Source organism: Capricornis sumatraensis, chromosome 17 (genome assembly GCF_032405125.1).
Source record: "Capricornis sumatraensis isolate serow.1 chromosome 17, serow.2, whole genome shotgun sequence".
Classification (NCBI taxonomy): Eukaryota; Metazoa; Chordata; class Mammalia; order Artiodactyla; family Bovidae; genus Capricornis; species Capricornis sumatraensis.
The window spans coordinates 76,376,337-76,394,564 of NC_091085.1; the positions used below are offsets into that span (position 1 = coordinate 76,376,337).

General features: G+C 47.4%; 1 protein-coding gene across 9 annotated transcripts in view; it reads right to left on the reverse strand.

Annotated features, from left to right (window-relative positions):
* MORC2 (MORC family CW-type zinc finger 2) overlaps nt 1-18,228 on the reverse strand; it is a 42,106-nt gene that overhangs the window by 13,234 nt on the left and 10,644 nt on the right. For all 9 annotated transcript variants that reach the window (XM_068989464.1, XM_068989462.1, XM_068989463.1 and 6 more), the window contains 5 exons: nt 10,980-11,048; nt 10,403-10,493; nt 6,805-6,913; nt 348-507; nt 124-235 (listed from right to left, as the gene is read on the reverse strand). In XM_068989464.1, coding sequence (XP_068845565.1) covers nt 124-235; nt 348-507; nt 6,805-6,913; nt 10,403-10,493; nt 10,980-11,048 — 541 coding nt within the window. The remainder of the gene's footprint in view (nt 1-123; nt 236-347; nt 508-6,804; nt 6,914-10,402; nt 10,494-10,979; nt 11,049-18,228) is intronic.

Sequence of the window (18,228 nt, forward strand, 5' to 3'; positions counted from 1 at the left end):
CTTATGGCAGGAAGACGAGGCATTCTCAGATTTACCAGCTCTAAAGCTGGGGCATTCAAGGCACGTGCTCACCCCTTCCCCCTCAGGTCACCTCCCCTTTCCTCCCTCCCCAGCCACACTCACGTGCCCTCCGGCGAAGTCTCTGCCATCTGGATATCCCTTGGATTGGAGATTATGTCCAGCTCTGGCTCTCCGTTATCCATAAGTTTGAGGTTGAAGATGATTACCAGCGTTCCTAGGAAACAGAAATCCTCCTAAGGTTCTGCCAGGCAACCCCAGCCAAGCCCACACCACTCGGGGCTCTGGCACACTCCGATGCTAGAGATGCAGGTGCAAAGCTTCCTTACCGCTGTCCCCAAGAATCTTCATGAACTGAGTCATCACCTCCTCTTCATTGTGGAAGGGAGAATATTTGTAGATGAGTTCTGTCTCGATGGCAAACTTCTCCACGTTGTCTGTGACAGGTTCCCGGGTCCGAGCGTTCCAAGTGGGCAACGGGACTATCACCTTTGGAGTAAGCACAGCAGATGCTTTGAAGGAAGCCCCAGAACAGCCTTCCCCCCAAATATACATCCATCTTGCCTTTTCCCACAGTGGCTCCACATTGGCCCAGAGTCCCCAGCCAGGTGACAGAGGCTCTAGCTTCTGCCCCTTCCCAAGGCTCAGCCTCAGTTACTAGGTCCTCTGGGTACATACGCTGGTTGATGGCCCAGGGGCCTCTCCATGAGCAGTTCCCTGCTTGGGATGTCCTTGGTCACTCCCCCAATTTGGTAATAATTCGACTTTTTCCCCTAAGCAAAATATATTTCCAACTATCTAGTGAAACTCCAATACTTGGGCCACTTCATGCGAAGAACTAGCTCATCTGAAAAGACCCTGATGCTGGGAAAGATTGAAGGCAGGAGGAGAAGGGGACGACAGAGGATGAGATGGTTGGATGGCATCACCGACTCAATGGACATGAATTTGAGTAAACTCTAGGAGCTGGTGATGGACAGGGAGGCCTGGCGCGCTGCAGTCCATGGGGTCACAGAGAGTCAGACACGACTGAGCAACTGTACTGAAGTCAATCCAAAGGTACACACAGACACAACTTACACCTCAGCAATTCCACCCCCGTTATCTACCCTAGGAGAAATTCCTGTATATACTCACTGACATATGTGTAAGAAAACCAGAAATAACCCACGGAATGGATAAGCTAAACTATAGCGTATTCACAGAACGGAATTCTGGGCAGTGATGAAAATGAACCACCTACAGCTACTAGCATCAACAGGGATGGATCTCACAAACTCAACAATACTTGAAAGCAGCAGAATACAGAATCAAAAACAAACCCTAGGGAGGGAGGCCCGGGAGGGAGGGGACATGGGTGTACCTATGGCTGATTCTTGTTGATGTATGACAGAAAACCACAAAATTCTGTAAAGCAATTATCCTTCTGTTAAATTAAAAAAAAAACAATCCTACAGTATGGGTTCATTTATAGAAAATTCATAACTAGGAAACTAAACTACTATTTGAGAAGGCATACACAGGTGACAAAATTATAAAACAAGGAAGCGATCATCACCAAAGCAGCTTCTTCGGAGGTGAAGTCAGGAATGTGGTGGGTGGGGGGCACACAGGGACCTCCAGCCTCAGTCAGTGACGGTGGCTATGTGAGTACCTGCTTTATGATTTACAGTGTTAATTGCTGCTGTATAGCAAAGTAATTCGGAGAAGGCAGTGGCACCCCACTCCAGTACTCTTGCCTGGGCAATCCCATGGACGGAGGAGCCTGGTGGGCTGCAGTCCATGGGGTCGCAAAGAATCGGACACGACTGAGCGACCTCACTTTCATTTTTCACTTTCATGTGTTGGAGAAGGAAATGGCAACCCACTCAAGCCACTAACCCACTGAAGCGACTTAGGAGCAGCAGCAGCAGCAGCAAAGTGATTCAGTTACATATCAGTTCAGTTCAGTCGCTCAGTCGTGCCCGACTCTTTGCGACCCCATGAATCGCAGCACGCCAGGCCTCCCTGTCCATCACCAACTCCCGGAGTTCACGCAGACTCAAGTCCATCGAGTCTGTGATGCCATCCAGCATCTCCTCCTGCCCTCAATCCCTCCCAGCATCAGAGTCTTTTCCAATGAGTCAACTCTTCGCATGAGGTGGCCAAAGTACTGGAGTTTCAGCTTCAAAATCATTCCCTCCAAAGAAATCCCAGGACTGATCTCCTTCAGAATGGACTGGTTGGATCTCCCTGCAGTCCAAGGGACTCTCAAGAGTCTTCTCCAACACCACACTTCAAAAGCATCGATTCTTCGGGGCTCAGCCTTCTTCACAGTCCAACTCTCACATCCATACATGACCACTGGAAAACCCATAGCCTTGACTAGATGGACCTTTGTTGGCAAAGTAATGTCTCTGCTTTTGAATATGCTATCTAGGTTGGTCATAACTTTTCTTCCAAGGAGTAAGCATCTTTTAATTTCATGGCTGCAATCACCATCTGCAGTGATTTTGGAGCCCCAAAAAATAAAGTCTGACACTGTTTCCCCATCTATTTCCCATGAAGTGATGGGACCGGATGCCATGACCTTAGTTTTCTGAATGTTAAGCTTTAAGCCAACTTTTTCACTCTCCTCTTTCACTTTCATCAAGAGGCTTTTTAGTTCCTCTTCACTTCTGCCATAAGGGTGGTATCATCTGCATATCTGAGATTATTGATATTTCTCCCGGCAATCTTGATTCCAGCTTCTGTTTCTTCCAAGCCAGCGTTTCTCATGATGTACTCTGCATAGAAGTTAAATAAGCAGGGTGACAATATACAGCCTTGACGTACTCCTTTTCCTATTTGAAACCAGTTTGTTGTTCCATGTCCAGTTCTAACTGTTGCTTCCTGACCTGCATACAGATTTCTCAAGAGGCAGGTCAGGTGGTCTGGTATTCCCATCTCTCTCAGAATTTTCCAGTTTATTGTGATCCACACAGTCAAAGGCTTTGGCATAGTCAATAAAGCAGAAATAGATGTTTTTTTCTGGAACTCTCTTGCTTTTTCGATGATCCAGCGGATGTTGGCAATTTGATCTCTGGTTCCTCTGCCTTTTCTAAAACCAGCTTGAATATCAGGAAGTTCTCGTATTGCTGAAACCTGGCTTGGAGAATTCTGAGCATTACTTTACTAGTGTGTGAGATGAGTGCAATTGTGCAGTAGTTTGAGCATTCTTTGGCATTGCCTTTCTTTGGGATTGGAATGAAAACTGATCTTTTCCAGTCCTGTGGCCACTGCTGCGTTTCCAAATTTGCTGACATATTGAGTGCAGCACTTTCACAGCATCATCTTCCAGGATTTGAAATGGCTCCACTGGAATTCCATCACCTCCACTAGCTTTGTTCGTAGTGATGCTTTCTAAGGCCCACTTGACTTCACATTCCAGAATGTCTGGCTCTAGATGAGTGATCACACCATCGTGATTATCCGGGTGGTGAAGATCTTTTTTGTACAGTTCTTCTGTGTATTCTTGCCACCTCTTCTTAATATCTTCTGCTTCTGTTAGGTCCATACCATTTCTGTCCTTTATCGAGCCCATCTTTGCATGAAATGTTCCCTTGGTATCTCTAATTTTCTTGAAGAGATCTCCAGTCTTTCCCATTCTGTTGTCTTCCTCTATTTCTTTGCACTGATCGCTGAAGAAGGCTTTCTTATCTCTTCTTGCTATTCTTTGGAACTCTGCATTCAGATGCTTATATCTTTCCTTTTCTCCTTTGCTTTTCACTTCTCTTCTTTTCACAGCTATTTGTAAGGCCTCCCCAGAGAGCCATTTTGCTTTTTTGCATTTCTTTTCCATGGGAATGGTCTTGATCCCTGTCTCCTGTACAGTGTCACGAACCTCATTTCATAGTTCATCATGCACTCTTATCTAGGCTTAGAGCTGAAATAGATCTTAACTCTATTTCTCACTTCCACTGTATAATCATAAGGGATGTGATTTAGGTCATACCTAAATGGTCCAGCGGTTTTCCCTACTTTCTTCAATTTGAGTCTGAATTTGGTAATAAGGAGTTCATGATCTGAGCCACAATCAGCTCCTGGTCTTGTTTTTGTTGACTGTATAGAGCTTCTCCATCTTTGGGTGCAAAGAATATAATCAATTTGATTTCAGTGTTGACCATCTGGTCATATCCATGTGTAGAGTCTTCTCTTGTGTTGTTGGAAGAGAGTGTTTGCTATGACCAGTGCATTTTCTTGGCAAAACTCCTTTAGTCTTTGCCCTGCTTCATTCCGCATTCCAAGGCCAAATTTGCCTGTTACTCCAGGTGTTTCTTGACTTCCTACTTTTGCATTCCAGTCCCCTATAATGAAAAGGACATCTTTTTTGGGTGTTAGTTCTAAAAGGTCTTATAGGTCTTCATAGAACCGTTCAACTTCAGCTTCTTCAGCATTACTGGTTGGGGCACAGACTTGGATTGCCGTGATATTGAATGGTTTGCCTTGGAAACGAACAGAGATCATTCTGTCGTTTTTGAGATTGCATCCAAGTGCTGCATTTCGGACTCTTTTGTTGACCATGATGACATATCAGTTACATATACCCAGATTTTAATATGCCCTGTCATATGTATGAGCTTTAATCTTACATCTAAGTCATCTAAAAGATCCTACTCTTGTCAATTACACCTCAATAAAGCTAGGGGGGAAAAGTCCTACTCGTTCTTCAGAAACCCTGCAGCAAATGCCACTTCTCCAGAGGCATCAGCTGAACCTCCCGCAGCTGCCAGGGAGCCCTGTGGCCTGGGATTCCCTCCCCAGAGGGAACAAGTTCAGGCACCCCAGCAGGGTCAAAACTGATGCCCACCCTGTGGAGAAGGGGACTCTGTGTCTTAACAAGCTCTGTGGTGATAAACTGTTAAGAGTTCTGAGGCACTTCACTGGTTTCTAAGAACCAACCCTGGGGCTGGTTTGGACACATTCCTACCCAGCTGAAAATGATCTTATTTTAAAATCTTGGCTGAGTTCACACTAGGGTACAATCCAAAACAGTGACCTTCTAGCACCAAGTAAGGAAAAAATTTCAACCTAGCTTTTTGGCCAGGGGAATTGAGCTCCACTTGCGTTCTGAATCTGTGCCTCTCGCCACACCTCCCATCCTTTTCGGCCTTCCCAGGTGACAACCGTGTTGCTTTCACCTGCGGGCACTTCACCACTTCTGGCATCGCCTGCCATGGGGACACAAGCTCCTTTTCTTTCCATGTTGCCACTCTCTTGGTTTCCCCTGCACACCAGGGCCTCAGCCGTACACGAGCCCTCCTCCTTCCCCTTCCCGTCTCCAACCAACTGGCCACCAAGTATGAGGCCCCGAGAGACGACGACCACTCCTATTGATCCAACCTCCTGCTGGAGTCCCGCCAGGTTACAGACAGCCACGGCCTCTCAACACCAGTACCCTGATCTTTCCAATCCAGCCACCAAATAGCCAAACTGATCTTTCCAAAGAGAATCTGACACTGTCACACCCTTGCTTAGATTCCCTTTAGTGGCTGCTGTTAATAGTCTCACACACTTCCCAAGGCCGGGAGATCAAGTCCAATTTGCCCTCTCTGTTCTTCAGAGGCTTCTACCATCTGCCAAGCCCCGAACCCACTCTCAGGACCAGGACCACTAACGTGCACCCCTCCTCCTGCCACCCACAGTCATTCACGAAAAGACCTGAAGAGCCCAGCAGGGGCTGCATCCTCCGGCCCCTCCTTCCCAAGAATGCTCTCCTGCTGCGGCACCTGATTCACTGAAAAGGCAAACACGCCCTCTGGCTCACCAAGAAAACACACATGAGCTCACACGAGCTCATCTACTGCAATTCAGCCTCACTTCTAAACAAGGCCAGGGCCCGTCTAAGCACAGCCAGCCAACATAGGTGAGAGCCACTGAAACTCTGACCAAATCCACCTGCTTACATGACAGACATGTTCTCTGCAGACCCTCTCGGCCCCCGTTCTCAACCTCTCGCCTCCATTTCTCACAGCAAAGGAGGTGAGAGTCCAGCCTGAGGCTGGGCAGGCCAAGGCTTTCCATGATCCTCCAGTGAGCGGGTGTGGACCTCACCAGACACTCTGCAGATATCTGAGCCACTAGGCCCAGAACCAGCTGGGTAACGTATGCTTTTAATTACCAAAAGGTTTCAAAATCAGAATACTCTAGAGTTATTAGGCCTTCCTTTTAGCGTAACAATAATCAGCTGGGGCTGAGTGTCAGCTGCCACTTACCAAAGAACTTATACTGAATTCCATGTGTTCACTTGCTTCACCCAGGCCCCTGCGGGTAATCAGACTGCCTCTCTGATACCGACGGTGAACAGAAAATGCACTCAGGGCACATGCCACAAAATCACCATCACACCGGAAAGACAGCGCTCTTCCTATTATCATCACCAGCTGTGGTCTCCACCCGTAGTGGGGGAGGCCCCAAACACTCCCCTTGATGAAGCAGCTCACTGGAGGGACACCCCCGGCCCACACCCCAGGGCCAAACTCAAGCTGCAGACCTAGGAGAGAGAGAAGCTGCAGGCCTAGGGGAGAGAGAAATGCACTCCTTGGCTCCTGCCACGTGCAGCCTCATTCTTAGAACAACTGTTCCTGAAGCTGTGAGATGACACCTGCCTTAACCCCTTAACCAATGCATCCAACTAATCCCCTAACCGGGGGTGTGGCTGCAATCCTGAAACCCCAACAAGCCCAGCATACAAGTGACCTGCGAGAACAGCCTGGACAGAACCGGGAGACATGGGATGGTGCCTGGGAATGTGAGGAAGGGACCCACCTCATCAATGCCTTCCTCCTCATGAAAGGTGCGTGACAGGAAGAGGCAGGTCATGGTGTCTTCCTTCTTGGTGAAGAGGATGAAATCCTTTCCGATGCGCATCGAGCCCCTGAAAGGGAAGCAGACAAGGATTACTTTCCCAGGGAATCAAAAGCTCAACTGAAAGAAGAGCAAATCCCTGCCCTGGATGTGATGAGCTGCCTTTGGAGGATTTCCCCGAAGGCGCCCCTGGGGCCCAGGGCCCCCCGCTGAGCACCACAGCCTCAAGCCCCTTCCTCGCCTGGGACACCCCTCCTCCTGCCCTTCACGGGCCCAGCTCTCCTTACCACCCTCTCCACAAGGCCCCACCCCACTAGGCTCTCTCCTCTCTCACCACCGAGCACCAGCGCCAGCCTGTCGCTTCTGTGCTCTGGGCACCTCCCAGCCACACAGGCTTCACTCCAGTAACACCTTCAACACGTCGACTTCCACGCTGAGCATATCCAGCTCTCACCCTGTCCTTGCTCCGCTGACACTAACTCCCCCATCCACTCGTCTAAGGACAGCACTGTCAGGAGAAAGGAACAGCTTCACAATGCCTGTGCTCACAAGTCCTCCAAAAACCAGGGTGACCTCGAGGCTCAGCCGAATACAGGGCTAACCAGGCAAGGCATCATTGCTAAAGAGTTTCAAGGGGGCCTACCACTGGCTCATGGCCTATAACCACAGCCAACCTGGGTCTTGAATTGTTATATCTACTTATGAAGCCACAGGTCCCTGCTGTAGGACCGAGTGGTTTCTGAGAAATATGCCTCGAGGCTGCCTTCCAAAAGGCAGAAGTCTGAACGGAATCAACTGCTCCTTCCTCAGCTTGGCCGAGTTAATCCTTCTGAGGAGGAGGCAAGGACACACCTTTCCCAACAATATGGAACAGGGTAAAAGCGTGAAACACTGGCGGAGGGGTGCCCACCGAACAATGGCCACGCAGTTCCTATCTCCTGAGCAGCTTCTGTTACCCCATTAGTCCTCTAAGACCCCAGGGCGGTGATGGTGGTGGGAAGCCTTATTACTCTCTTCTGTGTACAAACACAAGCTGGGCTGGCATGCCAAGCACACGAGTGAGTGCCACGACCCATTTCCCCAAACATTCGGGAAAACTCCAGGACACTATCCAGAGACACCCTGGGGGCTGCCAAGTTCTGTCTCTCCTTCTCAGTTTTCTGAGGCGCTGGCAATGCTCCCTCCCCCAGACAATCCCTCGGTCCTCCTCCTGCCTCCCTGCTGCTGCTGCTAAGTCACTCCAGTCGTGTCCGACTCTGTGCGACCCCATAGACGCCCTCCTACCAGGTTCCTCTGTCCTTGGGATTCTCCAGGCAAGAACACTGGAGTGGGTTGCCATTTCCCTCTCCAATGCATGAAAGTGAAAAGTGAAAGTGAAGTTGCTCAGTCGTGTCCGACTCTTAGCGACCCCACGGACTGCAGCCTACCAGGCTCCTCTGTCCATGGGATTTTCCAGGCAAGAGTACTGGAGTGGGGTGCCTTTGCCTTCTCCTCCCTGAAGCCTACTGGAGGCAAAATGGGGCCCGCTCCAGTGTTCTTGCCTGGAGAGTCCCAGGGACGGAGGAGCCTGGTGGGCTGCCGTCTATGGGGTCACACAGAGTCGGACACGACTGAAGTGACTTAGCAGCAGCAGCAGCAGCTTGCCTTCTGTCAAAGCCTGCCCATGCCCTAATTTGGCAAAACCTCACTTTTGTGCCTCTTCCCTCTATCTTTGATCCTGACCTTGGAGGGGAAATAAATAGCAACCACTCAAAAATGCCACTTCTCTGCCGACTTCTCTGCTTCTTACCCCTCTTCTCACCACAAATCACTTCCTCCTGAAACTCTCAATTTCTAAATTCATCTCAAAATGAATTCAGTCTGAACACTAGATGGCCCCATCTCAATGACTCCTCCCCAAAACACATTCTACTAAAATATGCTGATGACAACACTCCCAACGTCTGTGTGTTTTCCTTCCTGGTCTTCTAAGTACTTTCAGACTCACATTTCATCTGCTCCTGAAACTTGCTCAGCAAGGAAGAATGTCAGAGATTAGAAACCCATATTCTACAGCAGGAAACAGACATTCAGAGAGGTGAAAGGGCTTGTCTGCAGCCACAGAGCTGAAGGAACCACATAGGGGGAGGCTGCCTACCATCAGAAGGGAAATCAGGGCTTCTTACATCTGACATATCAGTGGTTGGAAGCTTAGATGACCACACCAGAATCACCTAGGGAACACATCGGGGGAAAAAAAAGGTTCCCAGACCCTACCCCAGGTCCACCAAATCAGGCCAAAAATTTAGCATGGAAAGATTAAAGAAGGAGAGAGAAAATCAGAAGTGAGAAACCAGGCTAGGGCACCCACAGCCCTGAGCGACAGCACGTATTTCTTAACCCACTCACATGTGTTACACCCCAAGTTACAAAGGAGGACACTGAGCCTCAGAAGGGTAAGTGACTGATGCCACATCTGAACCCTGGTTCGTCTGACTGAAGCAAGGCAGACAGCAGCTCCGGCCTTGCCATCAGAAAGACGTGGTGCACACCTCAGCTCTACACCTGGGCATTTTCACACCTTTGGGCAAGTCACTTCATCCAGATAAACCCTGCTTCTCGCATCTGAAGCTGAGAATCATGGTACTTACACCTCACAGGGCGTGCCTAAGGACTGAACTAAATCACCCAGGCGAAGTTTGCAGCAGTGTCCAGCACGTGCTAAGCGCCTGACACTTAGAGACGAGTGGGAAGTCCAGGTATTAGGTCTGTGCTGTCGGGGGAGGCATCGTCTTTCTTCCGCACAAGCCTGAGCCTGCTGCACAACTGATGCTGCTGCCCGGCCGAACACAACACGTTTCCACAGCAAGACCAGAACCATGACTCAGAACTCCATCTGCACAAACTCTAATCCCAATAAATCTTATTCCATCCAAAGGTATGTACAGCTGGAAGTGACCATTTCAGAAATAGAAACCTTTCTCTTGGGGCTTCGCTCAAAACCAGAACAACACATTCCACACGCCAAACAAGTGGGAACCAAGGGGCTGAGAAAGAAGTCTCAAGGGATCTGAAGACATTAGGTAAGTTCCTGCTACAGGGCCTGGCAGGACATGTGAGCAGCAACCAGGCCCTCCATGTTGGGGAGGCTTTGGGTCTCTCTCTCACCCTGGATCCCCAGTGCCTGGCACAAAGCATGACAGGTGCTCTGGAAACCACGCTGCACTGGGGGACCCTCACCATCTCAGATGCATCCCCAGCACACAAAACCACGAGCATCCTCAATCACAGGGACAAACGAGAATTTCCAACCAGAGGGGAGGCACCGTTCCAGAACACAGTGCTAAAAGAAGCCTACAGATTCTCCTTCCTCGACAGTTCTGGAAATTCACACTCTTTCATCTGTGGCGTAAAGCAGACTGAAAGTTGGCTTAATTCACGTTTCTGGCGATCAGTTACTAAGTCCCTAACCATCACCCCTTCCTGACTGTTCTCCTGTTCCAGAATTAAGGTGATGGAGTGACAAGGAGAGCAACGCTTGATTTTGTTGAGTCCTGTGACGGGATTCTGGTATACTTACGACTTTAACCCGTTCCCGTACTGCCCGATCTGGGTGGACTCAGGCGTTCGCTTGGCCGACTTCCCGAACTGGATCACGCTGGCAGCATCACCTGAAGTGGCAGGCGAGAGAGAAAGGGCAAAGTGTGTTCTCTTTCCCAGGCTCTCAAAAATCAATCCAAGCGGGGCTGTCTGTCTACTGAAAACCTCTGCCAGGAAGTTCACAACTGGGAGGCAAATGGAGGAAACCTCGCCTGGCCTGTCAGTACCCCCATCACGAGGTCCTAGTTCTATTACCACGACGCGGTAACTCGGCCGGGGCAGGCCACCACAGTTCCAGCTCCAGGATGTTACGCAAGCCAATGTCAACAGACAGGTAGACTGACGGACTTAAGGCTGCCATTCAGATCCTATCTCCCACATTAGGACAAGACCTGGCAAATCCGTGAGTGGAATTAAGCCTGAGATGTTGCAAGAGACTGCCCTTGCCCTTCTAGTCACAAGAGTGAGGCAACAGAAAAACAAATTAACACAATAAGCATTTTATAAAAACGCTTAGTTACATCCTCCCCAAAAGAAGCAATCAGCCCATCACTTACTTGGATCCATTCCCGCTCCATCATCCAAAAAACAAAGCATAAATCCTCCTCGAAGGTCCTCTCGCCTTTCTGTAAAAGAAGGAGCTGCCATTACTAGGCGGTTACCCACCAGAGGGGAGCAACTTGGGTATGACTGGAAGGTGGGATCACTGTGGAGCTAGGTTCAAAAAGGTCTTCTCCTCCTAGCAATGCCAGCAGGGGAAAGGGAAATGGGAAAGTTTGCTTTTCTTTCCCAGGTTCTCAAACATCAAAGGTCTGAGCCTCATTCAACCCAAGATCCCCCACCCCAGGAGCGAGACCACACGGCATGCAGTGAGAGCCGCCTGGTTTCCCCCTGCACCTGCTCAAAGGGCCTGGGAGGAGGGGCAGTCACTGGACAAAGAGATACGGCGCAGCTGCGGCCAGGCGTCCTGGCTGACGGGAAGGAAACCCCACAGACTAAGGTCACCAATCCGAGGGAAAAAAGAACCCCCCCGCAGCGCCTGTAGCTACAGCAGCAAGTGGTCCCTCAGAGTGGTCTGGGTCCAAGTACACCACGAATGCCACAGAAGAGTCTCCTAAATAGGGAAAGGGCTGCTAAACGAGAGTTTCCAAGGTGCCCTTCGCCTCCAGTGATGAGGCTGACATGGGCAAAAGAGGAACAGTGCAGGTCTTGGAATCAGGAGACCATGTGCACTAAAAGGAGGAAGGCCAGTTTACGGCGCTACAGGGATAAGTCCAAACTGGCTTTGGAGTCTAGTTCCTAACTGAGGACATTTCTGTCTCCACCAAGCTACAGTTTACCAACTTTATACAACTACCGAAGCAAGGGAATCTCAGTCTAAAATGCTCTCTGTCCTCCCCTCAGGCCAAAGATTCAAGTAAATTATAATTGCCTCTTAAATGGGTTAATGTAATTTGAAATGCTATTTCAAAAGTACAACAAGCCACAGAGATTTTCAAGTATCACTTGCTGTTCAGCAAGCTGAACTTCCAGTTCAGTTCAGTCACTTAGTCGTGTCCAACTCTTTGTAACCCCATGGACTGCAGCATGCCAGGCTTCCCTGTCCATCACCGACTCCAGGAGCTTACTCAAACTCATGTCCATCAAGTCAGTGATGCCATCCAACTATCTCATCCTCTGTCGTCCCCTTCTCCTCCCACCTTCAATCTTTCCCAGCATCAGGGTCTTTTCAAATGAGTCAGTTCTTCACTTCAGGTGGCCAAAGTACTGGAGCTTCAGCTTCAGCATCAGTCCTTCCAATGAATATTTAGGACTGATTTCCTTTAGGATTGACTGGTTTGATCTCCTTGCAGTACAAGGGAGTCTCAAGAGTCTTCTCCAACACCACAGCTCAAAAGCATCAATTCTTCGGCACTCAGCTTTCTTTGTAGTCCAGCTCTCACATCTATACATGACTACTGGAGAAAGCATAGCTCTGGCTAGACTACCTTTGAATTTGTTGGCAAAGTAATGTCTCTGCTTTTTAACATGCTGTCTAGGCTGGTCACAACTTTTCTTCCAAGGAGCAAGCATCTTTTAATTTCATGGCTGAACTTTGCTAAAACAGTAACAAATGCTTCTTGATAGTTCAAGCATAAGGACCTTCCTGGAAGCCTGATTGGTAGATAAGAAAATTCCTCCTTGTGGCAGAGCCTTTTATCAGTCTGGAGAATCCAAATGAGATCTAGTAAGCAGAAGCAAGTACAGAAAAGGGTCAAAAGTCTCCAAAGTTTTCTTCTGGAGGAAGCAAAGTGTCAGATGGAGACTCAGCTGGGTCAGGGACAGAGCATGGTACAGCAAGTGTTCTAAATGTAGCCAAGAGCCATTTGCTAGATGATTTAGCCTAAGATGCACATGAAGACTCTGCTTTGGGAGCTAGAGAGTGGTTCAAGCCAAGTGCATCTGAAAAATCTCCAAGGATTACTGGTATTTCTTGAACACACCTAGGAAGTTGCTTCCAGGCCCTTGCGTTTGGTAGAATAGGACTCACAAGCTGTTTTAACACATAGCCATCTCTTAACACTGGGTCTGAGATCCCTTTCTTGCTCAAAGACTTCATTTTAAATCTTTTTCATACCGTTTAAGACACAGACCTACGGAGGGTCCTCCTGGCCATATAAACGACCCACAGCCTGTAAGCGTCGAGCAGTGTTCACGTCCACGGTCATATCAGCCAAGACAGACTAGCTGACATAGCAGTAACTCCTTCAGCTTCGTAAAAAAAAAAAAAGGACAGGCAGCATGGCATCTTCACAACGCTTCACAATCACTCATCTATTTGATGTGCTTGGCCCTGTAATGAAGGTAATAGCCGAGAACAATGCCACTATGACCACTGCCTTCAGGGAGCCTCCAGTCCAGTGGACACTATCCCTTGCAGCACATGGTTAAGGAGGAGAGTTTAAGCAGAAGAAGACAGAGAAGAGGGCCAGCTCGAGCAAAAGCAGTGTGCGTTTAAGAATCACCTGAAGAGCTTGTCACAACAAATTCTGGGCTCCACCCTGGAAGGTCTGAGGTCTCCATCTGCATTTCTAAACTGCTCCCAGGCGATGCCAACACTGCCCACTACTGGGCCACTCTTTGTGAACCAGAGCTAGAGTTCGCAAGAACTAGAGGCGCCCCTGCCTGCAGCAAAGCCCCAGACATTCCAGCAGTTAGGACGTGCACTCCTCACACCATCTACTCACTTTAATCAATCAACTGAATGACATCCGAAGCCTCGAGGAAAGGATTTTATGAAGCTGGTGGGAGTTCTGGACAGAGGAGGGGGTCTGGGCAGCTGGGGACTGTCTGCTCCCCCCTCTCAGCATACCTCCTGGAGGATGACAGAGCCAAACTGCCTTCTGTGCAGTTGTGCCTCAGGCCCTAGGGGCAGCTTAGGACGATCACAGAACCATGTGGGAGGCTGCCCATCTAAGCTTCCCCTATATGACCAAGTCTGGCTCCTCCCAATTACTTCAACATTCCTCCCTCCAGCTCCCACTGGGGAGAACGGGAAGAAGAAGCTGGAGGAGATGTAAAACGGAGCTTTCAGTCAACCGTCAGAGGTGACAAGATAACGCTGTCCTCAGCAGAGGCTGTAACAGAACGACCGTCAAGTTCTTCATCATACTCTGCAATCTGTTTGAACAGTATTCATTTCAGCGGCATTTGCTCTTAAGTTTCCATTTACTAACCACTGACCTGGCATCACAAAAGGAATCTTTCTTTGAGGCACAGCAGTCCCTATCGAAGGAAGTCCAGAAAGTCAATAAAAACAGTCTGACAGGCGTGTTCTAGTCTGGCCCCATCTAACAGGAATGCGTTGGGTACCAGAGTCTGGTTTCTTTCTCACCCTTCTTTAAGCTATAATGTGAATTTGTGGCAAATTCAAACTACAGTTGATGTTTGGGAAGATTTCTAAGTTCAGGATCAAGCTACTTTCAGAAAGGGAGAGAGGAAAATACTTTCCCTGATATTTTAACAACAAAAACTTCATAGTATATTGTAATTCTATTATCCTCTATACAGTTTCTGTCCTTTATGGACTAAACTAAAGAGCCTCTTGATGAATGTGGAAGAGCAGAGTGAAAAAGCTGGCTTAAAACTCGGCATTGAAAAAAAAACAAAAAAACGAAGATCATGGCATGCGGTCCTATCACTTCATGGCAGATAGATGGAGAAACAATGGAAACAGGGACAGACTTTATTTTCTTGGGCTCCAAAATCACTGCAGATGGTGACTACAGCCATCAAATTAAAAGACACTTGCTCTTTGTAAAACTATGACAAACCTAGAAAGCATATTAAAAAGCAGAGACATTACTTTAGTGACATAGGTCCATAGAGTGAAAGCTATGGTTTTTCCAGAAGTCAATGTGAGAGTTGGACCATAAAGAAGGCTGAGTGCCAAACAACTGATGCTTTTGAACTGTCGTGTTGGAGAAGACTCTTGAGAGTCCCCTGGACTGCAAGATCAAACCAGTCAATCCTACAGGAAATCAGTCCTGAATATTCATTGGAAGGACTGGATGCTGAAACTGAAGCTCCAATACTTTGGTCACTTGATGCGAAGAACTGACTCCTTAGAAAAGACCCTGATGCTAGGAAAGACTGAAGGCAAGAGGAGAAGGGGATGACTGAGGATGAGATGATGGGATGGCATCAGCAACTTGACGCACATGAGTTTGAGCAAGCTCCGGGAGTTGGTGATGGACAGGGAGGCCTGGCCTGCTGCAGTCCACGGGGTCACAAAGAGTCAGACACAACTGAGCAACTGAACAACAACAAATTCTATTATCCTACTTGTAAAATGAGGTAGCTTTTATTTCTATTGAATGTGTGAATATAACACTGAGGTGTAAGAGTGTGAAGTTGGGGCACCTCAGTCAAGATTCCCAATCTTAAGGTACTTTGAGTAAATTAAGTCTTTTCCTAAAATGCTAGAGTGCTTAGTGCTTATCATACCATTTAATCCGTAACTACCTTGACAGTTCCCTCAAGATCAACTGATTGTTCCCTAATCATCTGTGGAGTGCTAACTGTCTCCCATTAACAACTGAATTCTCTAATGGCAATTTAGCAAAGGCCCCACCTCATCCTCTCTGGACTCCTCCCAAAGTCCTCCCAAAGCACAACAGTTAACACTGAGCACACAATAAAAGTACACTGGGCCATTTTCATTTAAATTGAAATCCAACTGCTCTGTTGCATTCCAAGTGAAAGTACTGCATTTCTTTGCTGAAATCCACCCACCAAAGGTGGTAAACGACTTAAAGACTGAACTGAAAGGTGAAAGGCGGTAAACAGGAGCAGAGATGATCTCTTTTAAAAAGCTTTTTCCATGAATTCCCTGGCTATGCAGTGGCTAGGATTCCTCGCTCTCATGCTGTGACCCTAGGTTCAATCCCTGGTCAGGGATTCTTCCAAAATAGGATGATTTTTTCCCTTCCACATCACTTGCAGTGGAGGCCTATTCTCTGCTTTGCCATCTGTGTGATGATTTAAACAGCTCTGACTTCTTCCAGAGGTGGCAGTTCCTGCTCCTCACTGAAGCACTCTGGGGTGGAAGACCTGCTGTGGTGCAGGAATGATACCTCCATCTGGCCTAAGGGTTATTAAAAACCATCTTCTAACTTTCTTATGCTATGACCCATTCTCCTGTTATTCTTTTCTAAAAAGAAAAGAAGTCTTATTTTCACCACTTGGCAGAGCCTTTTGAATAGAGGTTTTTAGACCTTAAGCAGGATAGCTGATTTTTAACTGTTCTGAGTATTTTCTTTGCTCCAAAGTGTATCAGGCAGAAGGAAATCGTATCTGGGAATATTCTTTACAATTATATGACCCTGGAAGTTCTAAGAATTACTTTCTATTGAGGGCTAATTCCCATTGATCAAAATGGGTCAGTAAAGTGAAAGAGGGATTATATGATAACCATATATTCCCATAAAAACTCACTTTTTCCAAAGTGAGGCAATGCCAGCCAAATTGGATTTAAAAGCCATCTTTCTCTGTTCCACTTCCAAATTTCTAGCACTCAAATGAGAAAAAATGTGCTGGTACGAACACTGAACAGGCAGAAAGCAAGCTGTTTATTAAAAGGGGGGTAGGGCAATGACATGACTGAGATTCCTGTCACTGCTGTACACACTCCGTAACAAAGAAAGGACCTCACTGCCAAAGAGCAGAGCCAATCAGGCGAAACCAATAGACGTTGTCAGTATTTTTAAATTCTAAGCAAAGCAGCCCGATTTCCTACTTGACTCCTTTGCTGAGAACATCTCTGCAAATCTCAGTGCCAATCCAGTTACACAACTGTTTTGTACAACTGACACCAGCAGCTCTTGAAGTTGGGATTTGTCCTCACCAAGATTGCAGAGGGCTAAGATGGCCTTCAACAAGATCTTTCTTTGGATGCAGAAACCACCAACTCCATAACCCCTGGCCACCTGCTAACTCCAATCAAGAAAATCAGTGGTACTTGCTCATTTCACTCTGCATCAACCCAAGTAATCTCCTACTGGCTTTCTTTAAATAGATACACAGATCTGGAAAAGCTCTATACAGTCAGCAAAAACAAGACGAGGAGCTGACTATGGTTCAGGTCATGAACTCCTTATTGCCAAATTCAGACTTAAATTGAAGAAAGTAGGGAAAACCACTAGGCCACTCATGTAGGACCTAAATCAAATCCCTTATGATTATACAGTGAGAAATAGACTCAAGGGATTAGATCTGATAGACAGAGTGCCTCAAGAACTATGGGTGGAGGTTCGTGACATTGTACACAAGGCAGGGATCAAGACCATCCCCAAGAAACAGAAATGCAAAAAGGCAAAATGGTTGTCTGAGGAGGCCTTATAAATAGCTATGAAAGGAAGAGAAGCAAAAAGAAAAGTAGAAAAGGAAAGATCTACCCATTTGAATGCAGAGTTCCAAAGAATAGCGAAGAGAGATAAGAAAGCCTTCCTCAGTGATCCATGCAAAGAAATAGAAAACAGTAGAATGGGAAAGACTAGAGATCTCTTCAAGAAAATTAGAGATACCACGGGAACATTTCATGCAAAGATGGGCACAATAAAGGACAGAAATGGTATGGACCTAACAGATGCAGAAGATATTAAGAAGAGGTGGCAAGAATACACAGAAAAACTATACAAAAAAGATCTTCAAGACCCAGATAACCACAATGGTGTGATCACTCACCTAGAGCCAGACATCCTAGAATGTGAAGCCAAGAGGGCCTTAGGAAGCATCACTACGAACAAAGCTAGTGGAGGTGATGGAATTCTGAAATCCTGAAAGATGATGCTGTGAAAGTACTGCACTCAATATGACAGCAAATCTGGAAAACTCAGCAGTGGCCACAGGACTGGAAAAGGTCAGTTTTCATTCCAATCCCAAAGAACGGCAATGCCAAAGAATGCCCAAACTACTGCACAACAGTACTCATCTCACACGCTAGCAAAGTAAAGCTTAAAACTCTCCAAGCCAGGCTTCAACAGTGCATGAACCGTGAACTTCCAGATGTTCAAGCTGGATTTAGAAAAGGCAGAGGAAACAGAGATCAAATTGCCAATATCTGGATCATAGAAAGAGCAAGAGAGTTCCAGAAAAACATCTGCTTTATTGACTATGCCAAAGTCTTTGACTGTGTGGACCACAACAAACTGTGGAAAATTCTACAAGAGATGGGAATACCAGACCACCTGACCTGCCTCTTGAGAAATCTGTATGCAGGTCAAGAAATAACAGGTAGAATTGGACATGGAACAACAGACTGGTTCC